General features: G+C 38.6%; 1 protein-coding gene across 4 annotated transcripts in view; it reads left to right on the top strand.

Annotated features, from left to right (window-relative positions):
- Positions 1–4,111: 4,111 nt before the first annotated feature.
- LOC132140617 (rab-like protein 6) overlaps positions 4,112–18,285 on the top strand; it is a 49,259-nt gene continuing 35,085 nt past the window's right edge. For 2 of the 4 annotated variants that reach the window (XM_059549441.1, XM_059549439.1), the window contains exons 1-7: positions 4,114–4,575; positions 5,795–5,929; positions 6,444–6,491; positions 14,416–14,468; positions 15,168–15,259; positions 16,415–16,555; positions 17,056–17,161. In XM_059549441.1, coding sequence (XP_059405424.1) covers positions 4,446–4,575; positions 5,795–5,929; positions 6,444–6,491; positions 14,416–14,468; positions 15,168–15,259; positions 16,415–16,555; positions 17,056–17,161 — 705 coding nt within the window. In that variant the 5' untranslated portion in view covers positions 4,114–4,445. Of the gene's footprint in view, positions 4,576–5,794; positions 5,930–6,443; positions 6,492–14,415; positions 14,469–15,167; positions 15,260–16,414; positions 16,556–17,055; positions 17,162–18,285 lie in introns of all 4 variants that reach the window. The other 2 variants (XM_059549442.1, XM_059549438.1) reach the window with 2 other exon arrangements.

The following is an 18,285-nucleotide window of genomic DNA, read 5'->3' as shown; positions in this document are numbered from 1 at the left end:
ATAGAATAATATTCTAATATATATATATATATATATATATATATATATATATATATATATATATATATATATATATATATATATATATATATAAGCAAATTAATACAAAAATATACATGTGTTCTATAGAGAGAGAGGGAGAGAGAGAGACAAGACAGATAGATAGATAGATAGATAGATAGATAGATAGATAGATAGATAGATAGATAGATAGATAGATAGATAGATGGATGGATAGATAGATAGATAGATAGATAGATGGATGGATGGATAGATAGATAGATAGATAGATAGATAGATAGATAGATAGATAGATAGATAGATAGATAGATAGATAGATAGCACATGCATATGTTTGTATATTCATATTTGGTTTTCTAAATATTAGCCTTAAAATATAAAAGTATTATATTACATGCTGTTGGACATATGCATAATCACACGCGCGCGAACACACACACACACACACACACACACACACACAATTTATTATTGAATAATATATAGTATTATAGAATATTGCTAAATTATTATATGCACATTTAGATTTTTTTGTTTTATGCATCAATATTATATTATATTATATTATATTATATTATATTATATTATATTATATTATATTATATTATATTATATAAACTGTTAGTGTAGATATTTAGACGCTTAAACGCCGTGGCGCCGCTATTCATCATCCCACCGCTAGAGGCGCTGCAGCACAAGCGACGCGCGCCCCTCTGTTCTCTCACGGCTTTCCACAGCTGACGGACTGACTCTGAGGGATGAGAGAGGGATGCTAAGGATAATGTTTTCCTTCAGCACAGAAAACGGGCTGCCGTTCACCCCAGCAGACGAGCGCAATAATTCACCTCGCTAAACATACAAAGGAGTCAAGCAGCGCCTTCACAGGGACAGACTTCGCGCTTTCTCGTCGGAGGTCAGCCGTTTTTAGCAGCGTACAAGGTGTAATGTCTCAGTGAATATAAACCTCTGCTGACTGGAGCTGCTAAAGAATATTTCACAGCTGGTTCATCCTGTGATTGTGGTCAAACTGACAGATTTCCTGCAGCTGACAGGTGAGAGATATAGTGTATATAGTGTAGTTAGATCAGAACACTGTTGAATGATACTTATTTAGGTTTAGAGTTAAACGACATTAAATGTTGTTATAATGTAGTTTATTGTGCTTGGCTATTCTGCATATTATGTTAACTATAGATGCATTTTGTTTATATAACTAATTTGATCTATGAATCTGCTGCTTCTGTCTTAATCTGAGGTTGTGATGACGTTTATGCTGCTTTCGAGATTATATGATAAAATATGATGTCAGCAGGGAACTACACTAACCTTTTCCACTGGTGGCACTTGCGCGACTAACTTTTTCAGTTCCTTGCGCAAAACATGATTTGGTCGCACAAACTTTTTATAGTAAGCCGCTCCGGATAATAATGAAACTGTATTGCATACAGATGTGCTTTTTATTTTACTTGCCATCTTTTAAACCACATGCCTTCTTGTTTTATTTCTTACAGTACACACAGTGCATTGCTCTGTATTGGTACCTTAACCCAGGGCCGCAGCTGGGGTTAGAGGAGCCCTGGTGCAGGTTCTACAGTGGGTCCTGTCTAAAATGGTTTAATATTTACTGTATGTTCGTTCTATTTATTTATTTGTGCCATTTACACAATAGTTACATTTTTTTTTTAGTTTGTAGGTGTCCAGAAACTAATTTAAAATGGCACTGCATAGTCTTCACTGTAAAATAAAATACACAGTCAAACAAAAATGTATTCAGACACCTTCAACATTTCTCACATTATCACAGCTTATTTGTTATAGTTTAGAAATTGGTAATAAAATATGACAAGAACTCCGAGTTAAACTGTGTCAGAACAAATTCATCTTGATAATGTCAGATAACTTTGATAGAAAAATATGTAATGGAATCAACCAAAACTTCAGACATCTTTCAGTATGACAATATTTATACTACTATCCTTAGTTTGTTGAACAGTTACCAAGCAATGCTTAATTTTGTTCAGTCTGTGGTGTGAAAAGTTTGCATTAGCAATTAAAGAAATAAACACTTAAGCAAAACATGGTCAGGTCCCTAATTTTATATATATATATATATAGCCTATATTTATCAATTTCACTGGTTGTCTACAGTATGAAGAATTTTGGGGTATAATATTTCACAGTTCGCTGTATTTTGCCATACTCACTTACATAAATGAACTAGTGTCCTGCACTCATCAGTAAAACAATATAATCAATTATATCAGATTTTTGGTTTGACTGTGGATAAATTCTTGTTAAAACTACAAAGTAATTCAGTCAAGAGCAGTGAGTGATTTACTTTCATTTTCATACATTAAAGACACTGACAGCAGAGCTAGTAAATTAGGCGCGGTCACTTTAAGAGACAATGCATCCATTACAATGATACACATCCGATTTCTTTCTCAACTCTTTACTTTTACTTAAGAAATAACCACAGACTTTTCGAACACACTTTCCAAGACGGGTATTTTGACATATTTAGTATGTATTTGTTGTCGGTACAAAAGAAAGAAGACGTCTCTGTGTGCGCCCTGAACACCAGAACACCGCGGTGCTGAATTGAGCTCTTTCGCATCCTTTTCTGTTTATTTAAACTGCGATTTGTATTTGTTTGTTCAGGAGAAGGAGGACGCGAACGTCCTGAAGGAGAGCTTGGTTCAGTGTTGCTGTTCGTGAGACGCAACTCTCTCTCTCGTGTGCAACCAACAGAGTGCGTGAGTAGCTACTCAGTCGAGCTTTCCCGCATCTATATTGTAACAGTAATAATATGCCAATGTATTATATACTTATTTTATGCTAATGTACTAAAAAATTGAGTTGATTAATCGCATGCAAAATAAAAGATTTTGTTTACAATATATGTGTGTATTTATACAGATATTTAGTTTATACATTTAAAATATTTGTATATAATATCAATTATATAAATATAAATATATACATGGACATAGATAGAAATGCATGGAAACATTTTCAAAATATATACCGGTACATGCATGTGTGTTTATTTATATATACTATACATAATAAATATATACAGTATACACACATATATTATGTTAACAAAAACTTTTAATTTGTGTGTGTGTGTGTGTATATACAGTACAGACCAAAAGTTTGGACACACCTTCTCATTCAAAGAGTTTTCTTTATTTTCATGACTATGAAAATTGTAGATTCACACTGAAGGCATCAAAATTATGAATTAACACATGTGGAATTATATATGGAATTATACACATAACAAAAAAGTGTGAAACAACTGAAAATATGTCATATTCTAGGTTCTTCAAAGTAGCCACCTTTTGCTTTGATTACTGCTTTGCACACTCTTGGCATTCTCTTGATGAGCTTCAAGAGGTAGTCACCTGAAATGGTCTTCCAACAGTCTTGAAGGAGTTCCCCGAGAGATGCTTAGCACTTGTTGGCCCTTTTGCCTTCTGTCTGCGGTCCAGCTCACCCCTAAACCATCTCGATTGGGTTCAGGTCCGGTGACTGTGGAGGCCAGGTCATCTGGCGCAGCACCCCATCACTCTCCTTCTTGGTCAAATAGCCCTTGATGCCTTCAATGTGACTCTACAATTTTAATAGTCATGAAAATAAAGAAAACTCTTTGAATGAGAAGGTGTGTCCAAACTTTTGGTCTGTACTATATATATATATATGTGTGTGTGTGTGTGTGTGTGTGTGTGATGATCATTTAGTTATCAAAAACACTTTTAAAAGTTAAAATTAAACTGCAATTTAATTGTATTATCAGTTATTAGCCCTAAAATGTGTTTATATACTGTGGTTTCTGCTGGTGAAGGCTTTTTCTGATTCTGAAATGTTGGTTAGTGGGGCTCAGGTTTATTCACCCAAATGTGAAAATTCATTATTTACTCAATAATATCACTGTCGTTCTGTCCTTGAGCTCAAAAAGAGATATTTTTGACTCTTTTCCATTCAAGTAACTTTTACTTACTACTTTTTTTTTTATATACTTACTTTTTGGTCTATTCCTGACACAACTTGTATTGCGTTGGAAGAATATACACTGGTGGCCAAAATGATCATAAAATGAATACTTTCAGCAGCTAAAAAAATGGTTTTAAGTTTCTATCTTTTGTTTTCTCGCAGGTGATGCCAGTAGAGCGGTATGGACAGTTATCAACGGTTACAGTGGCTAAATCTAGGATTGTAAACTGTTGAAACAGAAAATAAACATCTGCTAACTGCATCAATATATATATTGAAGACGGACTCCACTCTTGACTTTTAGACCACGTCACACTTGCCATCAATAATGTCAGGTTAAGAAAGTCTGAAGTCTCCGATCTTTGACACCACAGTGAGTGTTTCCCCAGAAGACCCGTCTTTAGTATTGCTGGACTTTCATCGAGATGTTCACCGCTCTGAAGAAGCTGGTGGGCTCTGAAGCAGGGCAGCTCAGGGATAGAAATATTCCTGCCGGCCTACAGTCCATGAACCAGAGTCTACAGAAGCGTTTTGCAAAGGGCGTTCAGTATAACAGTAAGAGCTGTGTGTTTAATCTAACTTTCTTTGAGCAGAGCCAATCACAAATAGATTTCAGTTTTGTCGAAAACATCCATTGTTTTCTTTAAGGCTTGTCCAGTGAGTTTTTCTGTGTAGTCTGTCTAAAGTATTATGCTTCTTGAAGAAAACTCGGCAGTACTTGTTTTTCTAGGTTAAATTTTCTTTAACAACAAATTGAAACAAAACTCCTGAATTCTGTCAAGAACTTGCCTTGGTCATATTTCATCAACAAATCAAAAAAATTATAATAATAATAATAATAAAAAAAAAAAAAATATATATATATATATATATATATATATATATATATATATATGACACCGCACTAGTCGTATACTAGTAGTTTTTAATAAACTCAATTTATGCTGATTTTAGAAGAGGAAAAAAAAACATTACAGTATTGCAAATCAGATGACAATCACCATTGAGAATAGCAATGAAAATGTTCTTTATGTTGCACTGCGGAGCTTCTGTCACGAAAACAAATTCCTCGTATGTGTGAACATACCTGGCAATAAAGCTCATTCTGATTCTGATTCTGATTCTATTTATTGCATTGCAGTAATATGAATTTGATTTAATTGTTATGAAAAAAATTTAAATGCAAAAACCTAAAAATATAGCTTTATTTTGTCTTTATTTTTCCTCAAAGCAATTCTGAAATGCAAGGTTAAAAATTACTTCACTGGAAAATCATATAAATCGTTATGAAACTCTGTGTCTTAAATGCACAACGAGATGTACAGTAACTGAATGTTTGTTGCTTTGCCTGCAGCCAGAGTTTAGTTGAAGTAGTTTTGACATGTGATGCTGCATCAGTGAGCCAGTCGGTGTTTCTTCATTGATCTGACTCTGAATACTCGCCGTGCTGTTTCCACGGCTCTGTGTTAATTAAAAATGCATGAATGATACATGATCTCCCACCTACTGGCCTATTTTTCCAGTCACTTCTCCTTGGTAGAGGTGTCTTTTTTTAGACACGCAGATACCATGCATTTCAGCTGTGAAAAACACGTTTTGGTAGATATAGCTGGCACTTTGTGCTGCATCAGTACAATACAAATACAGTACAAGTCCACTGTGAAACTTTTTGTCTTGGTTTAGATCTTTCCATTTCCAATCAGTGACTTTTGTTAATGCATTGAAACTTAAATTGAATCATATTAATGTTCTTGTGTCTTCTGGTTTCTCTCAGTGAAAATAGTCATCCGTGGGGACAGAAACACAGGTAAAAGTACCCTTTGGCACCGGCTTCAAGGGAAAAAGTTTCTGGAAGAGTACATCCCCACGCAGGAGATCCAGGTCACCAGCATTCACTGGAACTACAAAAGTGAGTATTGCTGAGTGCCTCATGCACTGTACCTCAATGCACCTCGTAAGTTCATCTTAGAATTTAGGTTAGTGATGCACTGACATTTCAGCAGCTAAAATAACCATTTTCAGTTTAAGGCCAAAATAGTCTTGGAGGGCTGAATGTAAATATATATATATATATATATATATATATATATATATATATATATATATATATATATAGGTGCAATAATATTAATACACTTAAACAAAAAATATATTATATTTTAAAATATAATAATAAAAAGTAAAAAGTCTTTTAAAAGTCTTTTATATAATTTGTTTCTGGCCCAGAATTTTTATTTTTTGGGTTGGTTTTATGAAGGCAAGGGATTTATTAAGGCAAAGATTGCCAGTGATCTAAAATAATTTATACAAATAGACTACCCTATCAGAAAAGAGAAATACCATTTCATCTTTTGTGAAGTATCAGAACCCTTTGACAATATTTCTGACTGTATTTTGTTCTTGTTTTTATTTTTGCCCCGCAGCAACAGATGATGTAGTGAAAGTTGAAGTCTGGGATGTTGTAGATAAAGGTGAGTCTTTAGGAAGCACTCTGGTTCTAGTGACAAGGGGCTTTCCCTAGTGCTAGTTAGCACAAGTTAACCAGTGCAGCAATTCAGTGTGTGAACCACAAACTAAATTCTTATTTGCTGAGAAATAAGCTCTTGAAAGACTTGCTCTTGAAAATGCTGACCTAATGAAATGTTTATTTCATTATGTTTGCAGCTATCTGTAAATGAAAAAAGATGTAATGTATTTGACTTCTTTTCTTATGGTCTGCAAATACTCAAAGGGCAAAAGCTTCCTCTTCCAGAAGGTGTAGGTGAGAACTAGTGTGTGTGTGTGTGTGTGTGTGTGTGTGTGTGTGTGTGTGTGTGTGTGTGTGTGTGTGTGTGTGTGTGTGTGTGTGTGTGTGTTGTGTGTGTGTGTGTCTGTGTGTCTGTGTGTCTGTGTGTCTGTGTGTGTTGTGATCTTCATCTCTCTTCTTTTACTATGAAACCGTGCTCAGAATAGACCTTACTTTCAGTAGCATGTGCTATTATTAGAACCTAGTGTGGACTTGCATTAAAATCAGATGATCACATTTTTCCTACAGTACATTTATTTTAATAGGGGGCATGTGATATGTTTTGTTTATAATGGATCACATTTTGTATTCATTTTTGAAATTGTTGCCAGAATCATCTTCTATAATGTAAACATTTTCAAACAGCCCCCTTTTAAAAGTTCGTAAATGATGCATGAATTGAAAATTCAGTTTAAATTATGCTCTACAACCATAATACTCTTAAACATACCTGCATTTTCTATTTACACTCTTTGCAAATTGATAGTTGTTACCTGCAAACATTTACCATGGTAGCCATAGTTCTCATCAAAATACCAATTTCAGTACCATATTCTAGGTGTTGTTAAAAGTTTATCTTTAACCACCACCGTCAACAATCGTGAGAAAAATTGGACATATTGCACTGAAGGAGAGTTTATGATGCTTTTGTAGTAGTAACAACACTATAGTAACTATAGGAGTAAACTGTGGTTACCATGAAAGTATTTGCACAGGGAGCTGCTGCTGTTGATTCAGATTTGCTCTAATTACTTTCTATCTGCTTGTGCCTTTTTTAAATTTATACACATGTAAATATTTAAATAAGATATTGAATACTATTTTAAGGGAAAATCCATTCAATTTATAGGTGGAAGGACAGTCCATATTTATCAAAGATGTGTAATGTACAACCCGAATTCCGGAAAAGTTGGGACGTTTTTTAAATTTTAATAAAATGAAAACTAAAGGAATTTCAAATCACATGAGCCAATATTTTATTCACAATAGAACATAGATAACGTAGCAAATGTTTAAACTGAGAAATTTTACACTTTTATCCACTTAATTAGCTCATTTAAAATTTAATGCCTGCTACAGGTCTCAAAAAAGTTGGCACGGGGGCAACAAATGGCTAAAAAAGCAAGCGGTTTTGAAAAGATTCAGCTGGGAGAACATCTAGTGATTAATTAAGTTAATTGATATCAGGTCTGTAACATGATTAGCTATAAAAGCTTTGTCTTAGAGAAGCAGAGTCTCTCAGAAGTAAAGATGGGCAGAGGCTCTCCAATCTGTGAAAGACTGCGTAAAAAAATTGTGGAAAACTTTAAAAACAATGTTCCTCAACGTCAAATTGCAAAGGCTTTGCAAATCTCATCATCTACAGTGCATAACATCATCAAAAGATTCAGAGAAACTGGAGAAATCTCTGTGCGTAAGGGACAAGGCCGGAGACCTTTATTGGATGCCCGTGGTCTTCGGGCTCTCAGACGACACTGCATCACTCATCGGCATGATTGTGTCAATGACATTACTAAATGGGCCCAGGAATACTTTCAGAAACCACTGTCGGTAAACACAATCCGCCGTGCCATCAGCAGATGCCAACTAAAGCTCTATCATGCAAAAAGGAAGCCATATGTGAACATGGTCCAGAAGCGCCGTCGTGTCCTGTGGGCCAAGGCTCATTTAAAATGGACTATTTCAAAGTGGAATAGTGTTTTATGGTCAGACGAGTCCAAATTCGACATTCTTGTTGGAAATCACGGACGCCGTGTCCTCCGGGCTAAAGAGGAGGGAGACCTTCCAGCATGTTATCAGCGTTCAGTTCAAAAGCCAGCATCTCTGATGGTATGGGGGTGCATAAGTGCATACGGTATGGGCAGCTTGCATGTTTTGGAAGGCTCTGTGAATGCTGAAAGGTATATAAAGGTTTTAGAGCAACATATGCTTCCCTCCAAACAAAGTCTATTTCAGGGAAGGCCTTGTTTATTTCAGCAGGACAATGCAAAACCACATACTGCAGCTATAACAACAGCATGGCTTCGTCGTAGAAGAGTCCGGGTGCTAACCTGGCCTGCCTGCAGTCCAGATCTTTCACCTATAGAGAACATTTGGCGCATCATTAAACGAAAAATACGTCAAAGACGACCACAAACTCTTCAGCAGCTGGAAATCTATATAAGGCAAGAATGGGACCAAATTCCACCAGCAAAACTCCAGCAACTCATAGCCTCAATGCCCAGACGTCTTCAAACTGTTTTGAAAAGAAAAGGAGATGCTACACCATGGTAAACATGCCCCGTCTCAACTATTTTGAGACCTGTAGCAGAAATCAAAATTGAAATGAGCTCATTTTGTGCATAAAATTGTAAACTTTCTCAGCTTAAACATTTGCTATGTTATCTATGTTCTATTGTGAATAAAATATTGGCTCATGTGATTTGAAAGTCTTTTAGTTTTCATTTTATTAAAATTTAAAAAACGTCCCAACTTTTCCGGAATTCGGGTTGTAATGTGTACCCTAAATGTACAAACCAGATAAAAAAAAAGTTGGGACACTGTACAAATTGTGAGTAAAAAAGGAATGGAATAATTTACAAATCTCATAAACTTATATTTTATTCGCAACAGAATATAGATAAGATATCAAATGTTGAAAGTGAGACATTTTGAAATGTCATGCCAAATATTGGCTCATTTTGGATTTCATGAGAGCTACACATTCCAAAAAAGTTGGGACAGGTAGCAATAAGAGGCCGGAAAAGTTCAATGTACATGTAAGGAACAGCTGGAGGACCAATTTGCAACTTATTAGGTCAATTGGCAAAAATTGCAAAGAGTTTGAAGATATCATCATCTACAGTGCATAATATCATCCAAAGATCCAGAGAATCTGGAACAATCTCTGTGCGTAAGGGTCAAGGCTGGAAAACCATACTGGATGCCTGTGATCTTCGGGCCCTTAGATGACACTGCATCACATACAGGAATGCTACTGTAATGGAAATCACAACATGGTCTCGGGAATACTTCCAGAAAACATTGTCGGTGAAAATTAGCCGTTGCTGTATAGGTCAAAAAAGAAGCCATATCTAAACATGATCCAGAAGAGCAGGCGTTTTCTCTGGGCTAAGGCTCCTTTAAAATGGACTGTAGCAAAGTGGAAAACTGTTCTGTGGTCAGACGAATCAAAATTTGAAGTTCTTTTTGGAAAACTGGGACACCATGTCATCCAGACTAAATCGCATCATAAAGAGGAAGATGCGACATAAAAGACCTAAGACAGTTGAGCAATTTGAAGCCTGTATTAGACAAGAATGGGACAAAATTCCTATTTCTAAACTTGATCAACTTGTCTCCTCAGTCCCCAGATGTTTGCAGACTGTTATAAAAAGAAGAGGGGATGGCACACAGTGGTAAACATGGCCATGTCCCAACTTTTGTGATATGTGTTGATGCCATGAAATTTAAAATCAATTTTCCCTTAAAATTATACATTTTCTCAGTTTAAACATTTGATATGTCATCTATGTTGTATTCTGAATAAAATATTAAAATTTAAAAAACTTCCACATCATTGCATATTGTTTTTATTCACAATTTGTACAGTGTCCCAACCTTTTTGGAATTGGGTTTGTAATTTATTTTATAAAACGTCTCGGTTACACATGGTTATCCTCGTTCCATGAAGGAGGGAACGGAGAAGCCACGTCGGTGACGACGCAAAATGGGATATCACTTCGATAGACCAATCCACTTCGAGTGTAAACTAAACGAGCCAATGCACATTGGGATGCAATTATTGCAGGTGCAATGCATACCAGGTTTTCGCCAAGGAGCCGAGCCGAAGACCCCGCAGCTCAGTGGCAGTACAGCAACCATGGCGACGGGACGTGGCGTCTCCGTTCCCTCCTTCAGGGAACGAGGGTTACCATACGTAACCGAGATGTTCCTTTTCAGTCGGTCACTCTCGACGCCACGTCGGTGACCGACGCAAAATGGGATCTACCAAAGCGCCATGGGTGCTGCCCCTTCCAGTGCCCTGTGTGAGCCGCCTGCGCCGCTATTAGGTGTAGGCCAGGGCTTGGAACAAGTAGTTCCACTCACCATTGTCAAAGCACTACCTCACACCTTACTGGGTGAGATTGGATAACACTGGGAAAACGTACCCGTTCCGCTTGGAAAAGGGACGCTGCGGAAGCCTGATCCTTCCCGAAGGAGGTCTCGGTAGCAAATACACATATAGCATCCGTTTAGGTGTATATGGAGAAATCTGAGGTGATTAAACCCCTCTTCGGAAGGCAGAAGTCTGCCGGGGAAACACGGGCTCTAAGGCTATATCGTGAACTATACACATACAAGTTCCGCTTAGGTCTCAATATGGAACCCAGCCTTCCATGGTTCTCACGGATTCATCATGAAGGCCTGGCGCTGGACGTTCCTAAGGGTGATGGAGGATCTCAACAGGGTCTACAGTACGGACACTCTGAAGCAGTTTAAGCAAGCCAACACTAACTGGGGCCTCTCAGTGCCACTACCCATTTGAGGTGAGAACACAGGAGGATATCGGCTCTACACGAAGGTTAGAACCTAGCGAACGTGTTAGGGGTCGCCCAGCCCGCAGCTCTTCTAATATCTGTCACAAGGCGCCATTAGCCAGCACCAAGGAGGATGCAACATGTTGAGTGAGCTCACAACCTGAATGGGCAGGGCAAACCTGAGCCTGATAAGCCAGGGCTAAGGCATCCACAATTTAGTGGGCCATCCTCTGTTTAGAGATGGCACTCCCCTTCTGCCGGCCTCCATAACAGACAAAGAGCTGGTCTGAGGTTCCGAAGCTTTGTGTTCGGTCTACGTAGCATCTCAATGCTCGGATGGGACAGAGCAACCAGGGCTGGGTCTGCCTCCTCCAGGGGCAGCACTTGCAGGTTTACCACTTGGTCTTTGAAGGGTGTAGTGGAAACCTTGGGCACAGCCAGGCCAGGGCCTCAGAATTACCTGGGAGTCAGCTGGCCCAAACTCTAGGCACAAATTGTCGACCAAAAAGGCATGCAGGTCCCCTGTCCTCTTGATGGAGGCCAGTGCAAGCAGGAGCATAGTTTTCAATGAAAGAAACTTTGGCTCAACTGAATGCAAAGGCTCGAATGGGCCCTGCTGTAGTGATTTAAGCACTAGAGTCAGGTCCCAAGAGGGTATAGAGGGGGGCCGGGAAGGATTTAACTTCCTGGCCCCTCTAAGGAACCTGACGATGAGGTCATGCTTACCCAAAGACTTCCCATTCACAGGGTCATGGTACGCAGCAATAGCAGCAACCTGGACTTTGAGGGTGGAGGGAGACAGCCTTCGCTCCAGCCCTTGCTGCAGAAAGAAGAGCACGACCGCAATCGGGCATCTTCGGGGGTCTTCTCAGAGAGAAGAGCACCACTCGACGAACAGATTCTACTTCAAGACGTAAGCGTGTCTCGTAGACAGTGCTCTTGCTGAAACTCCAGACATGGAGTTTCCAAAGGTCTAGACGCGGATGCCAAATGGTGCCTCGTCTCTGAGTCAGTAGATCCTTCCTCAGAGCAATTGGCCAAGGAGGGGCTGTCGCGAGGTGCACTAGTTCGGGGAACCAGGTCCGAGTGGGCCAATACGGTGCCACTAGCAAGACTTGCCCCTCGTCCTCCCAGACGTTGAACAGTGCCTGTGCGAGAAGGCTAACTGGGGAAATGCATACTTGCGTAGGGCCCGTGGCCAGCTGTGTGCCAGTGTGTCCATGCCAAGAGTTCCTTCAGTCAGGGAGTGGAACAACTGGCAGTGAGAGGTCTCCGGAAAAGCAAACAGGTCTACCTGAGTGGCTCCGAATCGTCTCCAAATCATCTGGACCGTCAGGGGATGGATTCGCCATTCTCCCGGGAGCATTGCTCGAGACAGCTCGTCGGCTGTGCGGTTGAGCAGGCCCGGAATGTGAACGGCACGAAGTGACCTCAGAACCTTCCGGGCGAGTTGTGACATGTGACGGGAGCGCAGACCACCTTGTCGGCTGATGTAAGCAACCGCCGCTGTGTTGTCCGTTCGGACCAGCACATGCTTGCCTCGTAAGAGAACTTTGAGATGGTTCAAGGAAAGGTGCACTGCTAACAACTCTAGGCAATTGATGTGCCACTGCAGCTGCAAACCAATCTTGGGGACGGACGCACCCGAAAATGCATTTCTCTGTCAACATCTTGAACGGTAGCCGGTGAAGGGCCCGATTCAAAACTTGGAGATCCAAGATCGGTTGTAACCCACCGCCTTTCTTGGGTACAATGAAGTATGGGCTGTAAAACCTTGACCTCATATCGGCTGGAGGGACCAGCTCTATCGCGTCCTTCGCCAGTAGAAGTGTGCGAATAGGGCCTTTGTTGACGCTCTCGAACCACCCGCTGCTGCCATCTGGCAAAGGAGGAGGATGAGTGAGGTCCGGAGCTTGGCCGTTCGCAACTCTCCGTGCCCTCCTAGTACCCAGAGATAAGGGATATTGCTCTTTTGTTGAGTAGTCGGGTACCGTCTGCCGGGGAAAGCATAGCTGCCATCTCTGGATCTGACTCAGGCTTTGCCACCATCCCGGAGGGCGGCAGCGCAGCCGAATCGTAACCAGACAGCTCGCCCTCCGATGCTGAGATCGACATCTGGTCGGGGGGAGGCCCACTGGATACCGCTGGTACGCTCTTTGAAGAGGGCCCAGTGCGTTCCGTGGGTTGCTCCACTGGATCGGAGGTGCAAGAGGAGTGATGGTCCCCAGAGGGTTGGTTCCCTGTGAGGTTTGTCACCACTGTAATCCTCAAACCACCCGCGCTATTGCCGGAAGTGGTTCTCATCTGTTGGCCGCCAGAACGAGCCCGAGATCGCGGCAGCAGCAACGGGACTCCGTCGACGATCCGTCGTCTTTAATAAAAAAGGCACCCGTGAAGCTCTTTTACAGAAATTTGCTCTTTAGGAAATGCTCTTTTAGTGCTGAGGCGCACAGGGGAATTGGCCGCTTGCAACACGACAGGGGTAGTGCAGCCTAAAGTGTGCAATCCACTCGACACAGGAACAACCGCCGCTGAAGCGCCGTCTCGCCAACACACGAAGCTTCCGAGAGCGTGCTGAACTCGTAGTTCACAGCAGACACAGTTGAGCAGAGTAATACTAACACTCGGCTCCCAAGTGAAAAGCTGGTATGCATTGCACCTGCTGCCTTCTTATACTCACCCTGTTTTCAGCGGCAGCTGGATGCAATAATTGCATGCCAATGTGCATTGGCTCGTTTAGTTTACACTCGAAGGAGATTGGTCTATCGAAGCGATATCCCATTTTGCGTCGGTCACCGACGTGGCGTCGAGAGTGACTGACTGAAAGGGAACTATTAGTACTAATAAGAGCAATGTTTCACTTATGGATTGCTGTGACTTTCAAGTTGTTTAGAACAGTTAAGGTTTCTAGCAGACTTGTGTAAATGTGTAAAGATTCAGGGCAACCTACGTAAGAGGACAGCTAAATGATAGTTTGTCTGCTTTGGTGGTACTGGATGGGTAAGCATATGAATATTACTCTATCATCTACTCATATCTCAGACTTACAGTTGCCTAATTGTAATATCCATGTTTCTCCAACTACTGCAGGGAAAGGGAGAAGACACGGAGAGTTTCTGAAATTGGAAAATGAACCTCAGGAGGTATTTGTTAAACAAGAAATATTTGTAGGTAGTTGCACTACTGTTGAAAAGTATGTAAATGTTTTTAAAAGTCTCTTATGTTGAACAAGGCTGTGTTTATTTATTAAATGTAGTAAAAACAGTGAAATATTGTTACATTTTGAAATAAATATTTTCTATTTGAGTATATTTTAAAATGTGTTTTATTCCCGTGATCAAAGCTGGATTTTCAGCATCATTACTCCATTCTTTAGTGACATGTGGTCCTTCAGAAATCATTTTAATATGCTGATTTGCTGCTCAAGAAATATTTCTAATTTCATATTTTTGTAGAAATCGTGCTACTTAAAAAAAAACAGTCTATGATGATTAGACATTTCAAATGAACAACATTTGTTATTTGAACATTATAACTGTTTTTTATTGCCACCTTTGAACAATTTAATTATTTCTTGAATAAAAGTATTAATTTATTAAAAAAAAAAAAAAAACACAAACCACAAACTTATGAATTGAAGTGCCAGTCTGATGGACAATTGCCATGCAAATAAATACTTCAAAGTTTTGTTTTGACTGAATCAAAAATGCATTATGATTTGTTAATAATCATTTGATCTCCAGTTTCTCATTATTCAGTATGTAAGCTGATTTTAATGTTCATTCAGCTTGAAACAAGATGTCATTTTTAGTAATCTTGGAGTTGTTTTACTCTCTGTGCAGTCGGAAACCGAGATGGCTCTCGACGCAGAGTTCCTGGATGTTTATAAGAACTGTAACGGCGTGATCCTGATGTTCGACATCACCAAACAGTGGTGAGGAACCTGCCTTTCCTTCTGATTTTTCCCCACATTCACTCTCTCCAATCCCCTCAGTCATTCTCCGTCTCCCTCTCCTGTTCTTCCATTACTCCTTTCCCACCCCGTCGTCCATCTTTCTGATCATTGGTCAGGATCAGGTGCCAGAACTGGGTGTTGGGTTGCATTGGGTCATTGAGTGTCTCGTTCTCAGTGGAGTCGAGGAACAAAGAAAGCAATGAAACCAATACCTGCAGCCCAGAGTCTCTTAAAGGTTCTGACTCAGTTTATCTCTCTGCTCATTGGATCTGCCTTGCATTCTGCCAGTGGGTCTTTCCTTTTTGACGCAAGCACACCTTCATTTGCAAACCTGGTCTCTGCTTTATTGAGAGGGCTGTGTTTTTGCCTTAACTACTGCTTTTGTGCTCAACAGAAGAAAGAAACATACAGTTTCCTGTCTCTTTAACTTGGTTTAACATTAGCAAGTTTGATTGGGATAGCTAGATTGAATTCACTATCTGTTCCAACTCGTTTATTAAAAGAACTCTCTTTCTCTCTCTCTCTCTCTCTCTCTCTCTCTCTCTCTCTCTCTCTCTCTCTCTCTCTCTCTCACACACACACACACAAATATATATTATATAATTTTGTATCATATTTATACTTCAGCATTACATATTATTATATTTTATTTATATTATCTTACATAGCAATTTTTGTTATTTGATTTTTCTTTATTTTTTAAATTCTTTATTATAAATTAGATTTTAATTCTGTTAATGTATAATTGAAAAGAAACCATTTCAATGTACCAAAAATGGGGGTTTAGCTCACTAAATGAATTGGGTGTGCTCTTGGTCTACACTTCTTGATTTTTCTCGTTGGAATCGTTTACCAGATAAAAGTAGAATTACTTTGATTATTTTTCAGCTTGGATTTTCTACTGCTGTCAGGCCAGTGTAGACGAACAAACAAGACAACACATTTAATGCTTTGCTTTTTATTTGCTGGCATTTCTGCTATGTGTCTTGCCAACGTATATGTGGGTGGTCTGAAGTCTAGGAGTGCTGACCAATAATGCAAATTATTTGATGAATCCATTATAATCATATAATCATCAATAAAAATATCATAAGTATGTTTCATATGAATCACAGACTCTTGTTTTTACTGTAGGACATTTAACTACATCATGAGGGAGTTGCCAAAAGTGCCGACACACGTCCCAGTGTGTGTGCTGGGTAACCAGCGGGACATGGGCGAGCACAGGGTCATCTTACCCGACGACATCAGAGACTTCATCAACCGTCTGAACAGGTGGAGAGTTCAAGATTAACCCTCAAAACATGGGCCCTGCTGGGCCCTGTCAAATATTTGACATTATTTGTTAAATTTAGTTTTTTTTTTTTTTTTGAATTCCATTTTTTACATTTTTCTGGATTCTGTTGTGAGTGGTTAAATTAAATGCTAGTAATCAAAAAGTATTTCTAATTAATTGAAATCCTGAAACATGTACAAGTTAACATTTTATTAAACGTTTCACAAAAATTAAGTTTCCATGGCTCTATGGAATCCATATTTTATTTATAATTTTTTTTGCAAATTTAGTTTTTTTGAATTCTCTCCAAATTGTGTGGTTCCAGTTTTAATTTCTCTAGAATAACCTACAAAAAAAAAAAAAACTGTTACTGATAATCTTTTTTTCTTTTTAAAGTTAAAATGTCTCCAAATATTCCATGCAAAGCTCTTATGAATAATGTATGTCTGTCACGTATCATCCAACTTTTCCCTAATCCCATAATCCTTTTTCATTTTAGACCGCCGGGCTCCTCCTACATCCACTATGCCGAGTCCTCCATGAAAAACGGCTTTGGTCTCAAATACCTCCATCGATTCTTCAACATCCCATTCCTGCAGCTGCAGGTCAGAGGAAGCTCTCAAAGTCTGAGATGAACAATTGCTCTCGGGTCAGTGTTTGTCTAGTTTTAGCATCATCTCAAGTGGAATCCTCACAGACCTTACATGGGGATTTGATTTCATTCAGACAGTTTTTGGATCATGACAATGGCTCTTTATGCTTCTCCTGGAGATCTGCTGTCGTGCTCTTACACATGCAGTGTAGATTTCAGGGCTGCGTTCTAATTTAAAGAAATATATATATATATTTTTTTTCAAAGCAGTATGCAGAAATAGAATGAGTCACCCAAAGTATAGAGCATTGAAAATAGCATTCTAAAGATGTCTGGACAAGGCTCTGTTGCAAAAAAAAATATATAGAGAGAGATATATCCATGCATGGTTTGGGGATAAAAGAGGGTTATTATTATTATTATTTTTTTTTTTGCTTTTTGGTTTTATTTTTATTTATTTATTTTTTTGCAATAGTGCTGTAATGTTTCTGTCTGTGTCAGGAAGTGGAAGTTACAGTAATATGAAATTTCCTGATGCATTATTGTTATTATTATTATTATTATTATTATTTTGTTAATACTGAGTAAAATCCCTTGAATTCACAGTGTATTTATCTAAGAAAGTTCTGGTAATACAAGGTAACTGCATGGGGTAGGGTTAGGTTTAGGGGTAGGTTCAGGGTAAGTACCTTGTTATTACATAGTTATTGAAATTACTATAATAAGTACATAGTATGTACATGGGGAACAGGACTGTAAAATAAAGTGCTACCAATATTTTTCTTTTTTATGTGAATTGCTCTTAAATATTCCATTAGCTAGAAAGTGATATCAATTTAGATTTAAAAAGTTAAATCTCTATGCTTTTTTTTAATCAATTTAAAGGATTTTAATTAAACCAGTGATTTTTTTTGTATTATTTTAATATTATATGGTATTTACTAATATTTTGAATTAGTTTTGATATTCATATTTTCGTTTTTTATTATAATTAATATTTTTTATTGTAACATTTTAGTATTTTATACTTTTTAGTATTAGTTTTTATATATGTATATATTTTTATCTTTTATTTTTACATTAAAATTTTAGTCTTAGTACTTAAACTTATTTTATTTCATTTAGTTGCCAGTGTTT

The sequence above is a fragment of the Carassius carassius genome, chromosome 5, assembly GCF_963082965.1.
Source record: "Carassius carassius chromosome 5, fCarCar2.1, whole genome shotgun sequence".
Classification (NCBI taxonomy): domain Eukaryota; kingdom Metazoa; phylum Chordata; class Actinopteri; order Cypriniformes; family Cyprinidae; genus Carassius; species Carassius carassius.
This window is presented reverse-complemented; position numbering and strand designations above follow the sequence as displayed.